This window comes from Daucus carota, chromosome 4 (genome assembly GCF_001625215.2).
Source record: "Daucus carota subsp. sativus chromosome 4, DH1 v3.0, whole genome shotgun sequence".
Taxonomy (NCBI): domain Eukaryota; kingdom Viridiplantae; phylum Streptophyta; class Magnoliopsida; order Apiales; family Apiaceae; genus Daucus; species Daucus carota.
The window spans coordinates 23,410,446-23,429,871 of record NC_030384.2 but is presented as its reverse complement, the minus strand read 5'-3'; the positions used below and the strand labels follow the sequence as shown (position 1 = coordinate 23,429,871).

Below are 19,426 nucleotides of genomic sequence, written 5' to 3'. Positions count from 1 at the left end.
CATGTTGGAATGGCTTCTTTACCTAGCTTCAAGTCTACTACCACTCTCTGAGTGACGTACTTCTTCTCCATCACAATCACAGCAATTAGTTGTTCATCTACGTTACATTATGATTTACAATTAATCACCGATAATCACCGGCTTCTAAACGTGATTACTTTTGAAATCCCGCCCTAATGTGGGATAGTTCTCACAAAAAAATTATCGATACCTGGAAAATATTTTGGGCCTCTGGAATACAATACAAGCCTAGATATTATCATCAATTTCTACCATGATAGCCTAAAGCATATAAGTAGAAGATCTGAGATTAGTTAAAAAAGAAAGAAAGATAAAGAAGCTTAATTACACTAAAATTAAAGGCCAATGCTTATTACAAAAATAAATCAGATACGAGCTCTCATGGATAATACATACATTGTTATAGTAACCAAATTATAGATTGTCTTGAAATCTGCATGCATAAGTGTATATACAAAATATAAGGTACAAAATATAAGGTACTACATCACAATCCCCAGGGCCATCTGAAAGTCCAATTAGGACCAGGGAAAGGACCGTCCTTATTCGAAAAATAAAATCCGTCTTGTGCTATTGCCCAGTAACAATGGTTCCCATTGTCACCCCTGCATTCTGCATCTGTGTAGGAGTCTTTATCAAACAAGGTAACAAGACCTTGATTATGGCCTGTCCAATCTATTACACATGAATAAGATATGTCTGCGGAGGGGTCTGGATATTCGAATGTCCAACTAAATGCTTCTTCGACTTTGAGAAGGTATGGCGGGACTGGGGGGCCGAGAGGAGGCGTTGGTGGAGGGGGCGTGCCAGGAGGTGGACCAGGGTTGCATGTCACGTTCACTGTGTCCGCGCCTGCAGAGGCATGATTAATTATGTGTATTTCGAAAGTGTTTTCTGAGGGAAGTGCAGGCTGAGGAAGTGCCTGAACTGCTGGCTGTGAATCGGTGACTGGCTGTGGCTCAGCGACCGGCTGTGGCTCAGTGACCGGCTGTGGAGGAACGACTGGCTGGGGCTCACCGACCGGCTGTGGCTGAGAGAGCGACTCTACCTTAATGACGTGTTCTTGCACTCTATGCCCTCCATCTTTGTGATGCTTCGCAAAGGCAGTTGGAAATGTATGAAGAAAAAAAATTGTTACGATTATTAAAAGTATAGAAATGAAGCTTGATAACCTTTTCATTGTGCAACCAACATCAATTGGTGGAATTCGAAAGAATGAGGCTTTTCAATTCAGATAGCACACGCATAATCATATATAGAGCAAAAACAGAGTTTAATCTTAGCCTAAAAATAGATATCAATTTCGTGTAACAAAACATGTGTTGCACAATTTACCATCCATACCAGTGAAATCAGTTAAACCATCAAACTATGAAGGACTTTCTCTTCCCCTTAACAACGGATAAATCTATATATGTGCTCCTCTTCCGCTAAATATTACTACTCTGTAGTAGTACTTTCTTTCATATTTGTTAAACGCTCTGAATACTATACGCGGAATATCAGATGAAAAACTGAGGCTTAAAAGATTGAAGTTGAGGAATGAGGAGAAGGGCCCGAAAATAAAATTATCTGTCAATTAGTCTACATTTCAATGCACGGTTAAGCCACAACATTCTCCATTTTATGCAAGAAATATATTTCTATATCTGAACTTTAACAACATTATTTAAAATTTCAGTTTCCATGTGCAGAATGCAGTTTGTATATTGCATACTACAATCACCTGAGACTGGATATTAAATGATTTATTTATTTTTGATTTGATCCGAGTTAGCCACGATGACCATGAGGAACATATCAACAAGTTCCTTAACCTTTCTATCAACCCCTGTCTTTCTTGGAAGCTCATGGTCAAGGGAACTGATGGCAAGGAATGTAGTCATGTAGATGTAACAGATATGTTGGTAGCCGAGATAAAAAAATACTGCTACGCGGAGATGTAAAAAATATTGAATTGAGGGTGTAGCTGAAGCCCAGATAAGAAACGGAGAAGAAAGACAACTTTCTTCCTTGTAGCTCAAAGCAACAGTATCATGTGCTCAGGAAAAAGAAAGTTACTTATCGGATACCAAAAATTCATAGACCAAGAAATTCAGAACACATAGATAATGACCTCTCTGGTATTATCAGCATCCAGAAGAAGACATAATGCGGTGATGAAAAAGGTAGCAGAGAACTTTTACAAGGATCAACAGGATACGGGTTTATCAGTCTTAATAAAAAACCAGCCGCGACTTGCAATTAATATGATGAATGCCAAGATTGATATTGTCGAAAAGGAAAATGAAGAGAGAGGCCTACAGTAGAGTTTGCCAGCACCTTTACCAGAATCAACATTCAAAAGAAGCACGCAGGCGATTTAAATTCATATTGAAAAGCAGCTTGTGAGAAAATTTCATTCACTGGCCTGATGTATTTACATAATTTTCAGCCAGGAAGAGCAAGCTATTTGATAAGATAATAATAATAATAATAACTACAGCCAAATCAAAAAAGTGGCCATATCTAAGTATACATTTTTCAACTTAATTACTATAATATTTTAGGACCAATCACAGATTATTTTTAAATTTTATACTAATAATATGCATTCTTCAACTTACTATAATATTTAAGTATACATTTTACACCAATAATATTCATTCTTGGGCTTACTATAATATCTAAGTATACCATGATATGTAGTTAACTAATTAGAAAAGAGAAATTATTTTAGGACCAATCAGAAACCATAATATTCAAACTTCAATTTTCTTTCTATTAAATTTTAATCAAAATATTAATCATATATCATACCATGCAATACTCGCAATTAAGACCACCCCACATCCCCGTTGTATTAAAACCAATCTTTTTATATAAATAGAAAAATAATTCATGGATAGTTATACAGCATCTATACATATAATCTGTTATTCAGAAAAAAAAACTATAGAGGTAAAAAAAACTATAGGGGTAAGGGGTTAATAATAAGTGTGTCATCAAAATGGGCTCGATATATTAAGCTGGTGGCTTAATTCAAAACGGTCACAAATCGGCCACTTAAGTAAGTTACAGGACCTCTAAATATGAGTTCAACAAATAAAAATATTATTTATGGAGGTTTTGACATTATTCTTGAATGTTATCACAACTAGATACAAAATTATGACTTCTAGTATTTATGAGAATATATTTAGGTTTTATCAAGTTTAAATACTATTTATTTTTTACTAAAACAAAGAAAATAATTATATAATAAAAAAATTGTAAATAAACTCTATAAAATCTAAATATATTATCATAAATATTAGAAGTCATAACCTTATACTTAGTTGTGGTAAAATTCAACAATTATGAGTAAACCGTTATAAATAATATTTTTACTCCTTGAACTCATATTTAGAGTTATATATAACTGACTTAAATGACCGATTTGAGACCGTTTTGAGTTTGGTAACCAATTTGATATATGGAGCCCACTTTAATAGCTAACTTGATTATTAACCCCCTAACTATAATGGATTGTAGCAGGGTTGAATACAAACCAAGATTTTTCTTCATTTTTGTTGAACAACGGTGATAATAGCAATTTTAAACAATCAAAAGTAAAGACTCAAGATATTTAAAATTTTGGTGGATTATTTTTCTACCCGAGATATTTTATATAAGAAGAATAATTTTTGATATTTTTACAAATACACAGCTGTAGATATTTAAGCACTTGTGTGTTCAAGTCAATTGCTAGTGTTTTCTCACACTCACAAAATACTGACACTACTTGTTTATATATCACAAGTTCACCAGGCGAACTAGAATACAAAAATGACACTATGTTATATGTCTTGCTTCTTCACTCTTTGTCTTATGCAAATCTTCTCCATTATTTTCATTTTTAACCGGAATGCTTGTCTTAATCCAATGTGTTTGCATAGATTTAGAATGTTATTTTCATTTTTAACCGGAATGCTTGTCTTAATCCAATGTGTTTGCATAGATTTAGAATGTTTATGTTTCTTCTTTAGTTTTCTAAATAAACTTTCATGTGCAAGAGTGTGTAAGCAACCCATGTGCAAGAGTGTGTAAGCAACCCATGTGATCTGTTAGAATAATTATTAAGTCATTTTCAACGGATATTTAAACTATCTGTTAAAACAGTCATCTTGTCCATCCGTCGATTAAATTACACTCTTTGTCAGTTGAAATTTTTTTTGTCGTCCATACAATATCTATGATTTCTATAATTTTATTTGCTTATAATTAAATTCATGGATATTCTAACGTAAAAAGTTTCATACTGCAGAGTTTTTTGAAAGGTATGCCATAACAATATATAAGAAAAATTGTATTTTTCAAATTTTTTGTATAACCATGATATTAACGATTACATTGTCAGTTTGTAAATGTAAATAATATTTTTAGTATAATATATAATTATTGCAATTGTATTTTCAAAAACAAGATGCTCATAATCTAAAACATGTGAAAGCTTAAATTAACAAAAACAAAAAATGTTAATTCTGCGACTTGCTCCGGTTTAAAAAATGTTAATTCTGTGACTTGCTCCAGTTTCCCTTCACTTTCGGAGTGATATTCGATTCACCATAAGAAAACTATATTTTATTTCTTCACTTACAAAAGTATAAAATTTCACATTAACAAAGTGAACTTGGCCACCGATAGATTTGTTTTTCTGGTAATTGAAATTGATATTTGATTACCACAAAAGAGACACACAAACTCCTTTCAACTGTTATTTAACTTTTACTTTAACTGCTGGTAATTCTGCCTTCATGAGAACAAGGATCGATTCCTATTGCGCTCCAGTCGAGCTTCCCTCTGTAGTATATAATCCACAAGAGATGAATCAGTAATCAGTACTTTGTGCCATGTAACAGTGTAAAACTTACATTTTTCTAGAATATAGAAAAACACAAGATTTTGTAAATACATATAAATAGAACAGTGTTTTGTAGGTATCTTCAATTTTTGTTTGAACTTGTACCATTTAAAACCTTTTAGCTGGTTACTCAGACTTGGAACCATTATTATAAAATATATCTGATTTGGAATGGTGAGACACTACAACATTTCCGTTGGTGGTCAATCAAGTGAATAATGTAAACAGCCACTATTAAGATCATTAGTTTGCAGTATAATCACAACAAAGGCGGAGGAGAAATGACAAGTTCGATCTAATAGCAAGATATCATCATTTGGGGGAGCATATTAATAGTGCCATCAAAACAGCACAAGAAAAATAAGAAGTTGCAGTATATAAGCAACCAATTATTGTATGAGAGGTACAGGAGAGGGACACAGAAAGAATGACACTATACAGTCTAATTCTACCAAATATGCAGAAGTGAAACCAGAACTTCTATAAATATAGCATATTATTAACAAAATAGTCATTGGAACAGAGAAATTATTACAAACAGTGCAAAAAAAGTTTTACTTTCTTTTTCCGTCCTCTTTATATTTTGTGAATTATGATGCAAACAATATGCAACCCTTGGAATAACAGACACTCACAAATGCTCTATCCATCAAAAAAATAAATTTCCTTCGATTTTTTTTATTATTTAGATATTCGTTTTAATTTTAGACAACAGAAATATTTAACTTTGCATATTATAAAATTGCTTCTTCCGAAGTAGTTCTAGTACAATCACAGAACCATTATCATATTACAGGCACTTCTGGTGACCTATATACAGACTACAGTAACAAGATAATCCTCAAAATTTGTGCTTTACAATTGTATCGCTAGTTTTAAAACACATAGTATCTTTGGTGTAAAGTGAAAATTCCTCAGGAGATGAAGACGTAATGACAGACATAAGGCAAAATAAAGCAAGTCATCTAGGTAGTTTCTTACCTCCTTTTTCTTGCACTCCTTGTAAACATCAAAATGTTGTTGGCATTTGCTTTTGTCTGTGCTAAATTCTTCCAAACCTGCCAAGAGTATCATAACTATTAAACACGAACGAAGACAAAAACAATTGCAGGAATCGATCCATGTAAAAAGTTACTGTTTGACAAAGTCATGCATCATTAGAGAATGTGAACTCTAAATATTACTCCAGTCCCCTGTTCTTACCTATTCTTTTAGTTTGATAAATGAAGTCTTGTAACCTTCAATAATTGAATATATTCCAATATAAAACGGGTGTATGCTAATTGCTAAGAGGGAGGTATAGAAGCTGCTTCACCACCAGAAGTTGATGCAAGAAACATATGATTTTTGTAGATGTTATATAAAGCTGTATAGCTATTTGGACGTGCGCGAAATAACGTACAACTTCCTGAGCTTAAGATTGGGCCACAAGAATATTAAATTTGTAGTTTGCTTTACAACACTTTACATAGCATCTGTGATGATTGAGGAAAAAAAAGTTAACTTGCTAAGAAAGGTGAAGAATTATATATAAAAGTGAAGCCATCCTTGCAGAAGATCAGACCAACTAAAGATCCATTTATTGTGTTGAACCCAGAGAAATAATAGATATTTATAAGGTAAATGTGTTCAATGGCAATACTTACAGAGAACTTAATAATAATGACAAGGGCACCAGACTAGCTATGGTTTTTACTCGTGCTGCTTTTGACCAACGCCTTTAACACTCTTGTAATTTACTTAATGTCAGCTTAGTTAATAGTTGGAGAAGATAAACCCCGCCAATGGATGTTCTTTAGGTAATCCTAAAACGTAATTCCTGCAAATAAATTCCTTGGCCTCGTTTGTTTGGTTGTATTTGGGGTATGTAACTCTAAATTCCTTGGAAATAAAATAAAACCCGCGTTTGGTTTGTAAAATAAAAAATTAAACCCAGTATCTTCTAATACCTGTGTAGTTGAAGTTCCCCCAAAACACGGTAACTAAGTTACCGCCCTAGGGCGTGGTCACTCCAAATCCGCAGCTGCTTACTGGATCAATTACTCCGATAAATTTGGGCGCCAACTAGTGTATCGATTGCCGCCAATTCTTTCCGATGATTATCTTATATATTCTTATCTATATCAGTCTTCTTTTGAGCCATCTTCAACACAGCTGCTGAATCAAGGGTTTGAAGAATTATCGTCGATTTCTCCAGGTATTCACATGTATCTTGTTACTCAATACAAGCAATTGATCAGGGATGATATAATGATATCATTCCATTGTTCAATTATCTTTTTATTTATATACTATCACTTCTCTGTTATAGCATAGTCTTGTCTCTTTTGTTTCGATTTTCTTTGTATAGTCCAGATAACCATTAACTATCAAATTATAGTTGAGTTTTACATTTTGATTTTTGTTATTTCTTTGTGACTGCTGTACAGATGGCCAGAATGCCATTATCTAAGAAGAAACAAATTGTTGCAGCGTGTGTTACAATATATAATGAGATGATTAAAAAGATTACGGAGCTTTTGATTGAAATTCTGCATAGTTTTGTTCAGTTACATCTTAAGATACCCAGGCAAATAAATTTTCTTTTTGACAACTCTATAGATGATAGACTTCAAGCAAGATTTTTGAACATTAAATCCATTATTCAAATTAGTGACCAAGTATGTATAAACAATATTAGAATGGACAGAAATTGTTTTGACAATTTGTGTGGGATGCTTAGAGATATTGGTGGGTTAAGAGGTAACCGAAATATGGATACGGCTGAAATGGTCGCGTTGTTTCTTTACACACTTGCACATAATAAAAAGAACAGAACAATTCAAGTTTTTTTTAGAAGAAGTGCGGAAACAGTATCACGTCACTTTACTTGCGTTCTGAATGCTGTCCTTAAATGCTACAACCATCTTCTTAAGAAGCCAGAACCGATCACTGAAAATTGCATGGATTCAAACTGGGGGAGTTTTAAGGTAAACAAGTGTACGAAACTTATACTTTTACAAGTATAATTACATAAGAATATATTAACTAGTGTGTAACTATTTTTGCAGAATTGTTTAGGTGCTTTAGACGGGACACATGTGAAAGTGCGTGTTCGCGAAAATGACAAAGTTAGATACCGAAATAGAAAAGGAGAAATTTCCACTAATGTCCTCGGTGTATGCTCAAAAGATTTGCAATTTATTTATATACTACCCGGTTGGGAGGGGTCGGCTCATGATAATAGAGTACTCCGAGATGCTCTTTCAAGAAAAAATCCTTTGAAGGTTCCTCAAGGTAATGATATAGGCGTTAATATATTTCAGTTAGTGGTGGGTTTGTGATGCTAACTAATACATAATTTGCTTGTTTTAGGATGCTATTATTTATGTGATGCTGGATATATGAATTGTGAAGGATTTCTTACTCCTTTTAGAAGCCAACGATATCATCTGAATGAATGAAAAAATGGTCGACAGCCTGCAACACCAGCAGAGTTTTTTAATATGAAGCATTCTCGAGCAAGAAATGTTATTGAGAGATGCTTTGGGATGTTAAAACTCAAATGGGGTATTATGAGAGATACTACTTGGTATCCAATAAAAACCAAGTGCAGAATTATTTCAGCGTGTGCCCTGCTTCATAACTTTATAAGATCGAATATGAGAATTGATCCAATAGAGGCCAGGGTTGGTGAAAATGGAGAAAACGGAGATGCACTTAATGAAGATTTTGTTCTTCATCTTGAGTCAAGTGTTGCTTGGAATAATTTTAGAAATCAACTGGCCAATGAAATGTTTAATGATTGGCAAAACTCTAGGCACCTTTAATTATTTATATTTTAGAATTCTAAGTTTGATTTTCCTTGCAATGTATCTGCTTCACTTGGCTTTGTATGCATGCATTCATCAATTTTATATAATAATACATTAAAATTGGTTACTGCCATTTTCATACAGTTTAATTATAATGTCATGTTTCTTGTTTTTGATCTATTTTTGTACTTTGACAAAGTCTGCAGGTAAAGCATTATGGGTTCAAATGCTCAAGTAAAACAGGTAGCTTCTAAAAGCAATAATACTACTGTCAATGTTAGATGGGGAAGTAAAGAGGATGCTACACTTGTAAAGTCATTGTTAAAGCTTGTGGATGATGGAGGTTGGAGGGCTGAAAATGGACAACTAAAATCTGGTGCTTATGGCAAGCTTGAAAAAATTATGGGAGAACTCCTTCCTGGTTGTGGCATGAAAGCTCGTCCCCATATTGAGTCTCGGGTTCGACTACTGAGGAAACAATTTTTTGCAATCGAAGAGATGCGTGGTCCAAATTGTAGCGGATTTGGTTGGAATGAACTAGAAAAATCTATCACATGCGAAAAGAGCATTTTTGAGGAATGGCTAAAGGTGAATTATATTCCTCCTAACTTGTTTTATATTTTATCTACCGGCAACTATTTAAGATAGCAGAATTGATATCTTTGCCATAACTTGTATCAACAAGTTATATTTTATAACTAAAATAAAATAAACTATTCAAGTTGTGTTTTATAACAAGCTAGTAGACTTGTATCTTTGCTACTTTTTTATGCAGTAAATGCTGATGTTTGTATCTTTTTTTTTTTTTTTGCAGAGTCATCCAAATGCTAAAGGGCTAAGAAATAAATCTTTCCCATTTTATGACGAGTTAGCTCAAGTTTTTGGCAAAGATAGAGCTAACGGGGAAGGTGTCGAAAGTCCAGCTGATGCAGTGGAAGAAATTGCTAATGACGAGGAAAGTAATTTGTATCAACAAGCTGGACAACAAAAAGATAATCTTGAAGATGAGGTGAGTCCTAGAAATGTGCAGCCTACAGATACAGGTGCCCGTGGGAGTAAAAGAATCAAAACAGATTCACTGGAAATTGTTAAAGAACTCACATTTGGGCTACAGAAAATCAGCAATGTTATGGAAACTGAATATGAAAATATCGCAAAACTAACTAGTTGCTTCCAACACGAATCAGATGGTGCTAATAAAAGGATGATGGTAAACTCTGAGCTTTTGAAGATTGAAGGGCTAAGTCCAGACCAATTTATAAAGGCAGGGAGGAAAATTGCCCTTGATCCTTTAGAGACCGACTACTTTTTTAGTCTACCTGAAGATTATCGATCAACTTATGTTCAGGCTTTGCTGCTTCCTGATTCTTAATCTTAGATTATAACAAATGTTGGCTCCTGCTCATCATTTTGGAGGACAGTGTCTTTTGTTTGGTATTTATTTAAAACTCCTAGTCAATCTCTTCTTTTCCGGAGTACCTAGACAGGGACTACAATTTCCTTTACATATCTGTTTATTCTTTTCGTGGCCTTCTGCATGGAATTTGAGTGTTTACAAACTTCTTGCAAATTGTTTGGATGATGTTACTGCAAATATTGAAGATGGGCAAATATACTCTTTATGATATAAATATACTCCTACTAGTTTATTTATGCAGTTCAGGTATAAGAAGTATAAATATTGGGTTACCTTTATTTCTCATTCTGTCTTCTTGATATCTACCTCATTCTTATAACTGTCTCGCATTCTGTTTAACTTCATTGTTCGATGCACAGAGTCTGATGCCAGAGAGATGCTATCTTATTAACTAGTTTAAGAAACTTTTGTAGTTATTTGATCCTCTGGTGTAAGGCAAATTGATCAAGCAGCTACATGTTGGTTAGTTTTTTGGCTATTAAATTAGTGATTCTAGCTTCAGGTGAACTTGAGTCAATTTTTTGTCCTATATATACATAGATCACAGTACTGTGAATTTGCGATGGACGAAGTTGATTTCTTCATATACAACTGCTTTGATCCATTAGTTCATTAATTGCAAGAAATTCCTAGGAAGTTGATAAATGAACCAAACAAGAGTAACTATGTAAATTCTAGTTACATACTAATGAACCAAACACAGGTTTTCAACTTCCCGGAAATTAAACACGGTAAGTCAGTTCCATGGAATTCCAAGTTCCCAAAGGAACCACAGAATTAGCGAAACAAACGAGGCCCTTATATGCACCTACTTCCCTAATGAAGAATGCGTAAAAAAGGTGAAGAACCAACTACCACCAGTTTAACAATGTGAAACGAGTGCAGAACCAACTACCTCCTGCTACATGAGTTTAAAAGGTGTTGGTCAAAGCACCTGCAGTAATAAATAACAGCCTAGGTGTACATTTCAGTTCATGCAAATTATGATATGAAAATGGAAGTATTTCCACCAACCTCTTTGTCTCTCTAAATTCTGTTATTCTATCTCTCTCTCTTTTTAATCTCTCTCTTTTCTATCTGAATTCTCTCTTAATATCTCTTAATCCATATCTCTTGCTTGTTCTTCCTGTTTCTTTGCTTACATAAACAGAAAACTCAAAGGATAGCACTAAAACGGTTCAGGAATCAAGTAACTGCTGACATATACTTAACTTTAGCAGTTGGCAATCAGTATACTACAGGAAATGTAGTCAGTATGTAATCAGTATCGTCACTATAATAGTTAGTATGTAATACATACAAGTATTTGTATAATCAGTTCATAAGTATTACAACTACAAACAATGAATATATTAAGTGCTAAGGGTGCAATTTGCATATGCATTATGCACACTTTGAAAAACAGTATTTGGCCTAGTGTCATCCTCAAGAAAACATACACTCTCTCGCGCATGTTCGTTTGTTTAGGAACTAGAAATAACGTCTCCCAAAAGCATATGATTTATTCAGCCAGAGTTTAATCAAATTCTGGTAACTTTGTTTGAGAAGGCTCAGTGGGCACCTTCAATATATTTTACATTGGTGAAAGCTTACAGGGAACTAACTTAAGGACCCAAGGATGTGAGGCACTTGAAGGAGTAAAACGGGAGGAGGGAGTCAAGGGTGCATGAGAAAACCTGTTGTGTTTAGTTAAGAAAGAGAATAGATTGTAAAACCTAAATACTAACAGTACCAAAGGTATCCAATACCAATTAAACATTCAGTATATAAATGATACAAGTCGAGGCTCCATCCAAGTAGGTTTAAGTTATCAAGTACAGGCAAAGTTTGAAAAGGAAACGTCGGAGCCACTTCCTCTAAAAATCCAACGAGTGGTAAAATTATCCACCAGAAATTTTAAACGACATTATAACACTGAACAAACGAGGATTCTATCGGACAGCTGACAACTGTATAGTCCACTTAGGGATTTCTGGCCAACATTAGGTGGAAAGCAGAGGAAGGATCGGGCTTAACAAACCGAATTATACCAATCGAACTCATTATTTATCAACTTGAAATTGACAATTCTAATCACAGCATCTAATAATTCACACACTTGAAACCTCAAGTCATAGTTTCACAGCTTTAAAATCAAATTACCAAGCACAACAAATAATCATAATAAACCACGCCTACGAATTTATAAATAAAATAATATATAACGAGAGGGAAAGAGGAGATTACATTTAAGAGAAGCAGTGTACTGAGGGAAGCATTGACCATCGGAGATCTTGGAAGCGCTTGGATAAGGCGCTGTTTGGTTACTCCTTGCCGACGTCGCCATTTCTCTCTTCCGAGCTTAGCTTGGGTACGCCTCGGCTTGATTAGTGGGTGTTTGTTTGAGAGTCATAAGTTCAGCTTATCTGGATCATAAGTTATAAGCACGGTACCGTTTGTTTAATAAGCCAAGAAGCACTTATAAAAAGTTAGGAATGCTAGTTTTTATTTTAGGGTTTTAACTTATTTTCCAAACACTTTAATCACGTCTTATCTTGCTTCTAATTTCTACTCCACTTATTTATTTTAAGTAAGAAGCACTCATTTTAAGCTCACTCAAACGCCCCTTATTAATTCATAACAATCTTCACTTTTTCTTTCTCACTTATATTTCTCTTGCTAAATTCATGTGACAAAAAATTTTGACTAGACTAAAAACCGACTCAACTAGATTTTTATAATAGTTTCTCGAATATTATAAATACTAGCCTTTACACGGGCGGTTATATAATTTTTAATTTATTTTTTATAATTTAAATTTTAATATTATTTTATTAGTTTTTTAATATTAATAAATTGAACTTTAATTAAATTATATTAACCAACGGATTATATTTTCTAACGGAAATTTAGTTTTTACAATTTATTATCTATTTAAAAATATTTTTTGTTATTAATATGGGATAATTTATTATTCAATTAATTTTAAATCATATTTTTCATATTTTGTATATCTTCATATGTATGAAAAAAAAGATATTTAGAGTTAGGAAAAATTACGAAATTATTCGTGTTTGTATTGAAATAGAACATGTTAGAATTCGAAAGAGTTATATGAAGGTTCTTGTTAAAAAAATATTCAAAATTATATATTTATAATTTTATTTTAACGTCATTATAATTTTTTTAATGAAATAATAAAGCAAGCTGAAGGCTCGAAAGTTATATGTGTGTGGTGTTTTGGATCGGTTTAATTTTTGGTATTGTAATTTATTTAAAACTTGTATTTATAAGAGATATATTTTTAGTCTTATAATTGTTTAAGACTTGTACCTATTAGGAAATAGATTTTTAGTATTTTTGTTTTTAGCAAGATAATAATATATGAATGACTAAAAAAACATGACCAAACCAAAAAACATGAACAAAATCTAGGACTACAAACTATACCCATCTTGGCTTATTACAGTAAAGTATAGTATAGATAATGTGACAATTTGCCCCCTAATTTTTTTAAATTTCACAATAAATTTTAAATTTTTTTATAACTGGCCGACTTTTGACCGAACATACCGATTTTTGACCGATTAATCCGACATTTTACCGATTTTTTCAAAAAATGATTTTTAACCCAATTAACGCTAAATCAAGAAGGAGCTTGTCCGAACAACGATTAATCGGAGATTAATCTCAATTAATCGTCAGCTTTTAGAACACTAGTAAAAAACAAAAGTTATATAATACAAGTATAAAAATGCTCCTGAACTAACACCTCATATTGAACTTTAACGGAAATTTTTAACAAAAAAGTTACAAACTGCAACACATTATGAGTTTTGGAGTGTCAGCTGTCATATTTCAAAGCATGGGTACTCGTTTGTGAATGAGCTCCCCGCTCCGCCCTTGAAAATTTTCTCGAATCCTGGACCCAAACGGGCGGGGATCGGATCGAGGTCGAGCGGGGCGAATGCCCATCCCCAGGAGCATCTCCAACGGCGTTGGCTATCGTTGTTGGCTAAATTGGACCTGTAAGACATTATGTAAAATTTGCTGAACCTGTAAGACATTTTGCTTCAATAGTATTGGTTATATTGGCTGGCTATTATTTTAAAAATAGTATATTATTAATATTTAAGATTGTTAAAATAGAAAAAGATTGTTAAAATAGAATATATCAATTCAATATGGTAATAAATGATGTGCAATCTTCCTACAGATTTTTTTATAGACATGTAGAGGTTCGACAAATTTAGTCATCCATAGGAGGTTGGCTAAAATTATAGACAACAGCTGAGTATGGTTGGAGTATGAGTTTCTCGAGCTGTTGGGTAAATTTTTTTATTTTTAGTATGCCAACTTATCTTTTAGCTAAGGGTTTTCAATGGAGCATCTCCAACCCATCAAAACCCTTAGCTAAAATTCATTAAATCATATCTTAAATAAAAATTATAGATAATGTGTGAAATTTGCTCCACTCCAACCACACATAACCCTTGTCTAAAAATATAGCCAACCAATTAATGTTGGCAATATTTGGCCAACCACTACAGACATGTAGTAATATCTGTAGCAATATTTCGTATCATTTATTACTATATGATAATATACATTCCATTTTATAATTATTTGAAAGAATAATAACTTATTATTTTTCAAATATAGCCAACCAATATAGCCAGTATCATCGAAGCAAAATGTCTTGCAGCTTTAACAAATTTTACATAATATCTTACTGGTTCAATTTAGTCGACTACTTTTAGCCAGCAGCGTTGCGGATGCTTTCGTAACTAATTACAAATGATTGATGCAAATGCAATTTAGGGTCTGTTTTGGAGTGCTGTTAAAAATTGCTGTGCGGTCATAAAAAATGCTGGTAAAAAAAGTGCTGTTGTAGAAATCAGATAACTGTTTGGTAATTTTTTTTTGATATTTGCTTATTTTGAGTTATAATATAAAAAAAGTAATTTTTTTGGTCAGATTTGATAGTGAAATTTGTAACAGCTTCCTGCAAAAGCTGAAAATAGCTTTTTCCAAAAGCATGGGAGGACCTGTTTTTTCTAAAAGCAGCTTTTCAGCTAAAAGTTGCTGTTCAGAAAAGCTGCTTTTAGATTTACCAAACAGTTTTTCACCTGTTTTTCAGCAAAAAACTGTTGTTGGTGTCTGCAACAGCAACCCCAAACAACACCTTATTCTTATTCTTGTAATCGCGAAAATTGCTCGGATTAGCGCGTGAATTACAGAGTACCTGTATCTCTCTCCTCCTTTTGCCGCTTTGACAGCTCAAATTAAAATTCATCATTTCCACAACTTTCTTCACCCAAGAAACTCAATCTCTATAATACCCTCTTTCCTGCAAGTAAAACCCATATTCTTTCTTCATTTTTCTCTCAAATCTTCAAGAAACCCAAAACAATATACATTTATATATCATACTACATTAAACTTGAGATGGGTAGTAATGTTGTTAGTACAACAAAGTTTATAAAATGTGTTACAGTTGGTGATGGAGCTGTTGGCAAGACCTGTCTTCTTATTTCTTACACTAGCAACACTTTTCCAACTGTAAGTATTTATCTCAGGTTTCTTAGCTTGTATAATTTTTCAAGCTTTGTGGGGTTTTCTAATGTCCTTGCTAAAAAAATTTCATTTTTGTTGTTAATTAAATTTAAAATTAGTGTTTACTTTAACTTGGGTATGTCTTTGTTTGTGTACATGTTAATGAGCTTTTTTTTTTTGGGGGGGCAGGACTATGTTCCTACTGTGTTTGACAACTTTAGTGCAAATGTTGTTGTTGATGGGAAGACTATAAACCTGGGTCTGTGGGATACTGCTGGTATGTGCATTTTTTCACTCTTATATAACTCTAATAAGAATTTGGGCATCTGGTCTTGGTAATGTAGTTTCTGTTATTTTTTAAGACAGTTCAGGGTTTTTTTTTGAATGTAGTGCCATGTTGAACCTGTGATCATATTTACCTGTTGATTATTATTTTGTTAATGGGATTAGTGAATCATTGAAATTGATTCTTAAAATGTTTAGTTTTTTGGACTTATAATGTTAAAGATGCAAGGTAGTAATTGGCAGTTAAAGCAAAATAAAAAATATATATTTGAGGGACATTAAATGAATTAAACACAAATTCTAGTGAGAACACAATTTGGTCTTGTGTGTGTGTGTGTTCTTTTAATTTCGGGTTATCATAATGTATTCAATTTAATTAGTTGAGTTGAAAAAGTGAATTTTTTTTCAGGCATTGGTAGTAGTTTGCAATTACCGTAGAAATTTTAACTCATGAAAGGTGGTTTAGGATTTTCATTTGCTGGAAAAAAAAAAATCAATGTTGTAAATTGAGGGACATTAGATGAATTAAACACAAATTATAATAAGAACACAGTTTTCATGGTCTTGTGTGTGTGTGTTCTTTTAAATTTTGGATTATCATAATGTATTCAATTCAATAAGTTGACTTGAAAAAGTGAAATTATGTTTCAGGTATTGGTAGTAGTTTGCAATAACTGTAGAAATCTTAACTCATGAAAGGTGGTTTAAGATTTGCATTTGCTGGAAAAAATATTGTATATTATTGCTTCTCGTAGAGTTTTTGTCTGGAGCTTAGTCCAATCATAAAAATAGTGCCAGCTCTATGGACATGGGAGCAGAGGAAGCTGGTCTGAGCATCAGATTAATTCATAGAATTTTGAGGTCTTGAAAATGAATATATTATTCATACTTATAATCTTTGTTAGTGTGTGTCTGTGTGTGTTCATGATGCTGTCATAAAGCTAACAATTTAGGATAATTTCTATCAAAGTTCTTAAAGAACCGATTACTGTTTTGGCCACCTTCTTTAAAATGGAACAACGGAAAAAATAATAATTCTAATTTAGTTTCTCTTTCGAGAAAGCTGTAGCAACATGTTACAGTATTCTGTCTAAAATCAAGCTTTCAAATGCAGGTCAAGAAGATTATAACAGGTTAAGGCCTCTTAGTTACAGAGGAGCTGATGTTTTTATCCTTGCCTTCTCTCTTATTAGCAAGCCAAGCTTTGAGAACATTGCTAAGAAAGTAGGTACCCTTTTTCTTTTTCTTTTGCTGTTCATTTTCTATTATCTTGATCACTAATACTCATAATAAATTACTCTCCAAATGTAAAATTGTTTATCTTCCATAATTTGCTCTCTTCTTGTTGCTGAAGTGGGTCCCAGAGCTTAGGCATTATGCTCCATCTATACCCATCGTTCTTGTGGGTACCAAACTAGGTTAGTGATTTCACTCTTCTTGCTGTGATTGTGTGTTGCCTTTGCTTTCCAATTAAGTCTTAGATGAAATAAGTATTTTAGGAGAAACAATATATAAAAGTGTGAGGTAAAGTCTTTGCTTTATCTTTTGAGGAGCACTAAAGTAACTTCCCACATGTTTTTCTTTATAGTACACTTTATTTTTGTGGAGATGCTAGGTGTTTGTGAGGCCATAGGTACCTTAGCAATCCACATAAAATGATGAAAGCAAGAAAAACAAACTTCTTGTTGACCCCCCTCTCACTGTCTTTCTATGTCTGATATATATCCCTAATGCTAACAGATTTGAGAGAGGATAAACAATTTCAGTTGGATTACCCGGGTGCATCTGTCATTTCCACTGAACAGGTTTTATTTTGTACCCTTTTTTCTTTACACATTCCCTATATTCGAGCTTTTAGTATTTGCATTATTTCACATGAAATCCTTATCCGTGTACCAAATTGTAGTTGTCGGGCATAGACTTGTTATATTGTGAATCTATATTTAAAAGTTGAAGTTTTTATCTAGATAATACATCACTTCTGTTGCAAAAGGGCAAGTAGAATATATGTTTGTTATGTCGTGATGGTGTGTATGAAAGAAACTTATCTGATTGAACAAACTTAATGATGACGAAAGGGTGACCTAAAAGTGAGAGAACCATATCCAGCAATTTCAGAGAACATATAATCTTTATTATCAGATCGATAAACTTAATCTTGTGCTTTGACTTAGTAGATAGTGTTTTGTGGTTGAATGCCAGTAATGAGTGTTTTCCACACACACAGACACACCTTGTTATTCTTCTTAAATAATATGTACGCTTTACAGGGTGAAGAACTAAAGAAGCATATAGGTGCAGTGGCATACATAGAGTGCAGCTCCAAGACACAGCGGGTATGGCACATATACTGTGGCATGAGAATTTTAGGAACTACGTCCGAATCACAAAAACTAGTGGCATCAGCAATTTTTCATAAGGAAAAAAAACTTACAACTTATTTTTTTGTTAATAACATTAGAAAATAATTTTCATGGCCAACTTCTTTGTGAGAAATGAATTAGGACTTAGAAGATAAGTACCCGCTTGACTAAGGATCACTTGTAACTTGTGTTGGAGCATTGGACTCTTTTATAAGCCATCTTTAGAAATTCAACTGATTTGTGTGTCACTAATAAACGATTTGAAGTTGCATCTAGGTCAGTTTTTTGCATTCATACATATTTTCTTGCATGAATGATCTCCTAAGTCCTACCCCAGCAAAATTATTAAGTTGATGGTGTATTTATCCAGTTATTCTTGACCACAATTATTTGAAATTCAGAATTCATTGTACACTGCAGAATGTGAAGGCTGTATTTGATGCTGCAATCAAGGTGGTAATTCATCCTCCGAAAACAAAAAAGGATAAGCGAAAACATAAAGGTTGTTATATAATATGACCGGCCAAATCCACTGCTACACTTGCTTTTTTATCGCTAAAGATCCGTAGGATTTTCCCTTGTTGCTTTGTTTGCTCCTACGCAATCTACATGTCTCTAAAGTGTCTGGCATTTGCTTGTTTGTAATTTTCGTATGCTGCTAGAAAATTTAGTAGGTCGGCAGCAGTTAAATCAACTATTCCAGTTGATTTATATCCTCAACTGAACAGTTATGTTAGTTGTGAACTGAATGATCTGAAATGTTAGAAATGTACTAATTGCTAAAATCTCAAATGGAAATTCCATGGATTGTAATCTTTTATGAACCTGTAAAGTTTATCATGTACATGAAAAGAACAGATTGTTGTGTCAGTCTGACCTGTATTTTATTTCCTTAACTGAAACTAGTGCCTCTCTTTCAAGTGACCAGTGTTAGAAAGATCTAAAAGAAAAAGAGTGTGCTCTCCATTTCTTCATGGCTTCAGAATACTAACTGTGGAGTGTGGACCGTTTGTGTAATCTTTTGACAAAAATCACAAATTTGTAACTTAAATAGGTTTTAGCAACTACAGAGTTTCCCTTGGAAAAAACCTCTCTACCCCTGGATTTCAATTTTATTTCAACATCAAAT

General features: G+C 33.3%; 3 protein-coding genes across 7 annotated transcripts; 2 read left to right on the top strand and 1 right to left on the bottom strand.

The window, feature by feature from the left end:
• Nucleotides 1-4,601: 4,601 nt before the first annotated feature.
• Nucleotides 4,602-12,542, bottom strand: LOC108216424 (cytochrome c oxidase-assembly factor COX23, mitochondrial). Its single transcript, XM_017389180.2, has 3 exons — nucleotides 12,341-12,542; nucleotides 5,885-5,961; nucleotides 4,602-4,842 (listed from the first exon to the last, which is right to left on the bottom strand). The coding sequence occupies exons 1-3, from the start codon at nucleotides 12,438-12,440 to the stop codon at nucleotides 4,795-4,797; spliced, it is 225 nt and encodes a 74-aa protein (XP_017244669.1). The 5' UTR covers nucleotides 12,441-12,542; the 3' UTR covers nucleotides 4,602-4,794.
• Nucleotides 6,886-10,168, top strand: LOC135152444 (uncharacterized protein At2g29880-like). Of its 4 annotated transcripts, none has more exons than XR_010291618.1 (4): nucleotides 6,886-7,100; nucleotides 7,743-7,872; nucleotides 7,954-8,179; nucleotides 8,258-8,376. XR_010291618.1 is itself a non-coding variant. In XM_064092762.1 (3 exons), the coding sequence occupies exons 2-3, from the start codon at nucleotides 8,914-8,916 to the stop codon at nucleotides 10,067-10,069; spliced, it is 930 nt and encodes a 309-aa protein (XP_063948832.1). In that variant the 5' UTR covers nucleotides 6,886-7,100; nucleotides 8,897-8,913; the 3' UTR covers nucleotides 10,070-10,168. The 4 variants fall into 4 exon arrangements, 1 of the variants encoding a protein (XP_063948832.1); XR_010291617.1 differs by having other exon boundaries at nucleotides 7,740-7,872; nucleotides 7,964-8,179; XR_010291616.1 differs by having other exon boundaries at nucleotides 7,740-7,872.
• A 2,859-nt stretch (nucleotides 12,543-15,401) lies between the features above and the next one.
• LOC108216522 (rac-like GTP-binding protein 5) lies at nucleotides 15,402-19,167 on the top strand. 2 transcript variants are annotated; one of them, XM_017389302.2, is made up of 7 exons: nucleotides 15,402-15,655; nucleotides 15,839-15,926; nucleotides 17,049-17,158; nucleotides 17,289-17,352; nucleotides 17,675-17,739; nucleotides 18,205-18,270; nucleotides 18,718-19,167. In XM_017389302.2, exons 1-7 carry the CDS (start codon nucleotides 15,542-15,544, stop codon nucleotides 18,814-18,816), a joined length of 606 nt encoding a protein of 201 aa, XP_017244791.1. In that variant the 5' UTR covers nucleotides 15,402-15,541; the 3' UTR covers nucleotides 18,817-19,167. The 2 variants fall into 2 exon arrangements, with proteins under 2 accessions (XP_017244791.1, XP_017244792.1); XM_017389303.2 differs by lacking the exon at nucleotides 18,205-18,270 and having other exon boundaries at nucleotides 18,718-18,959.
• Nucleotides 19,168-19,426: the final 259 nt, after the last annotated feature.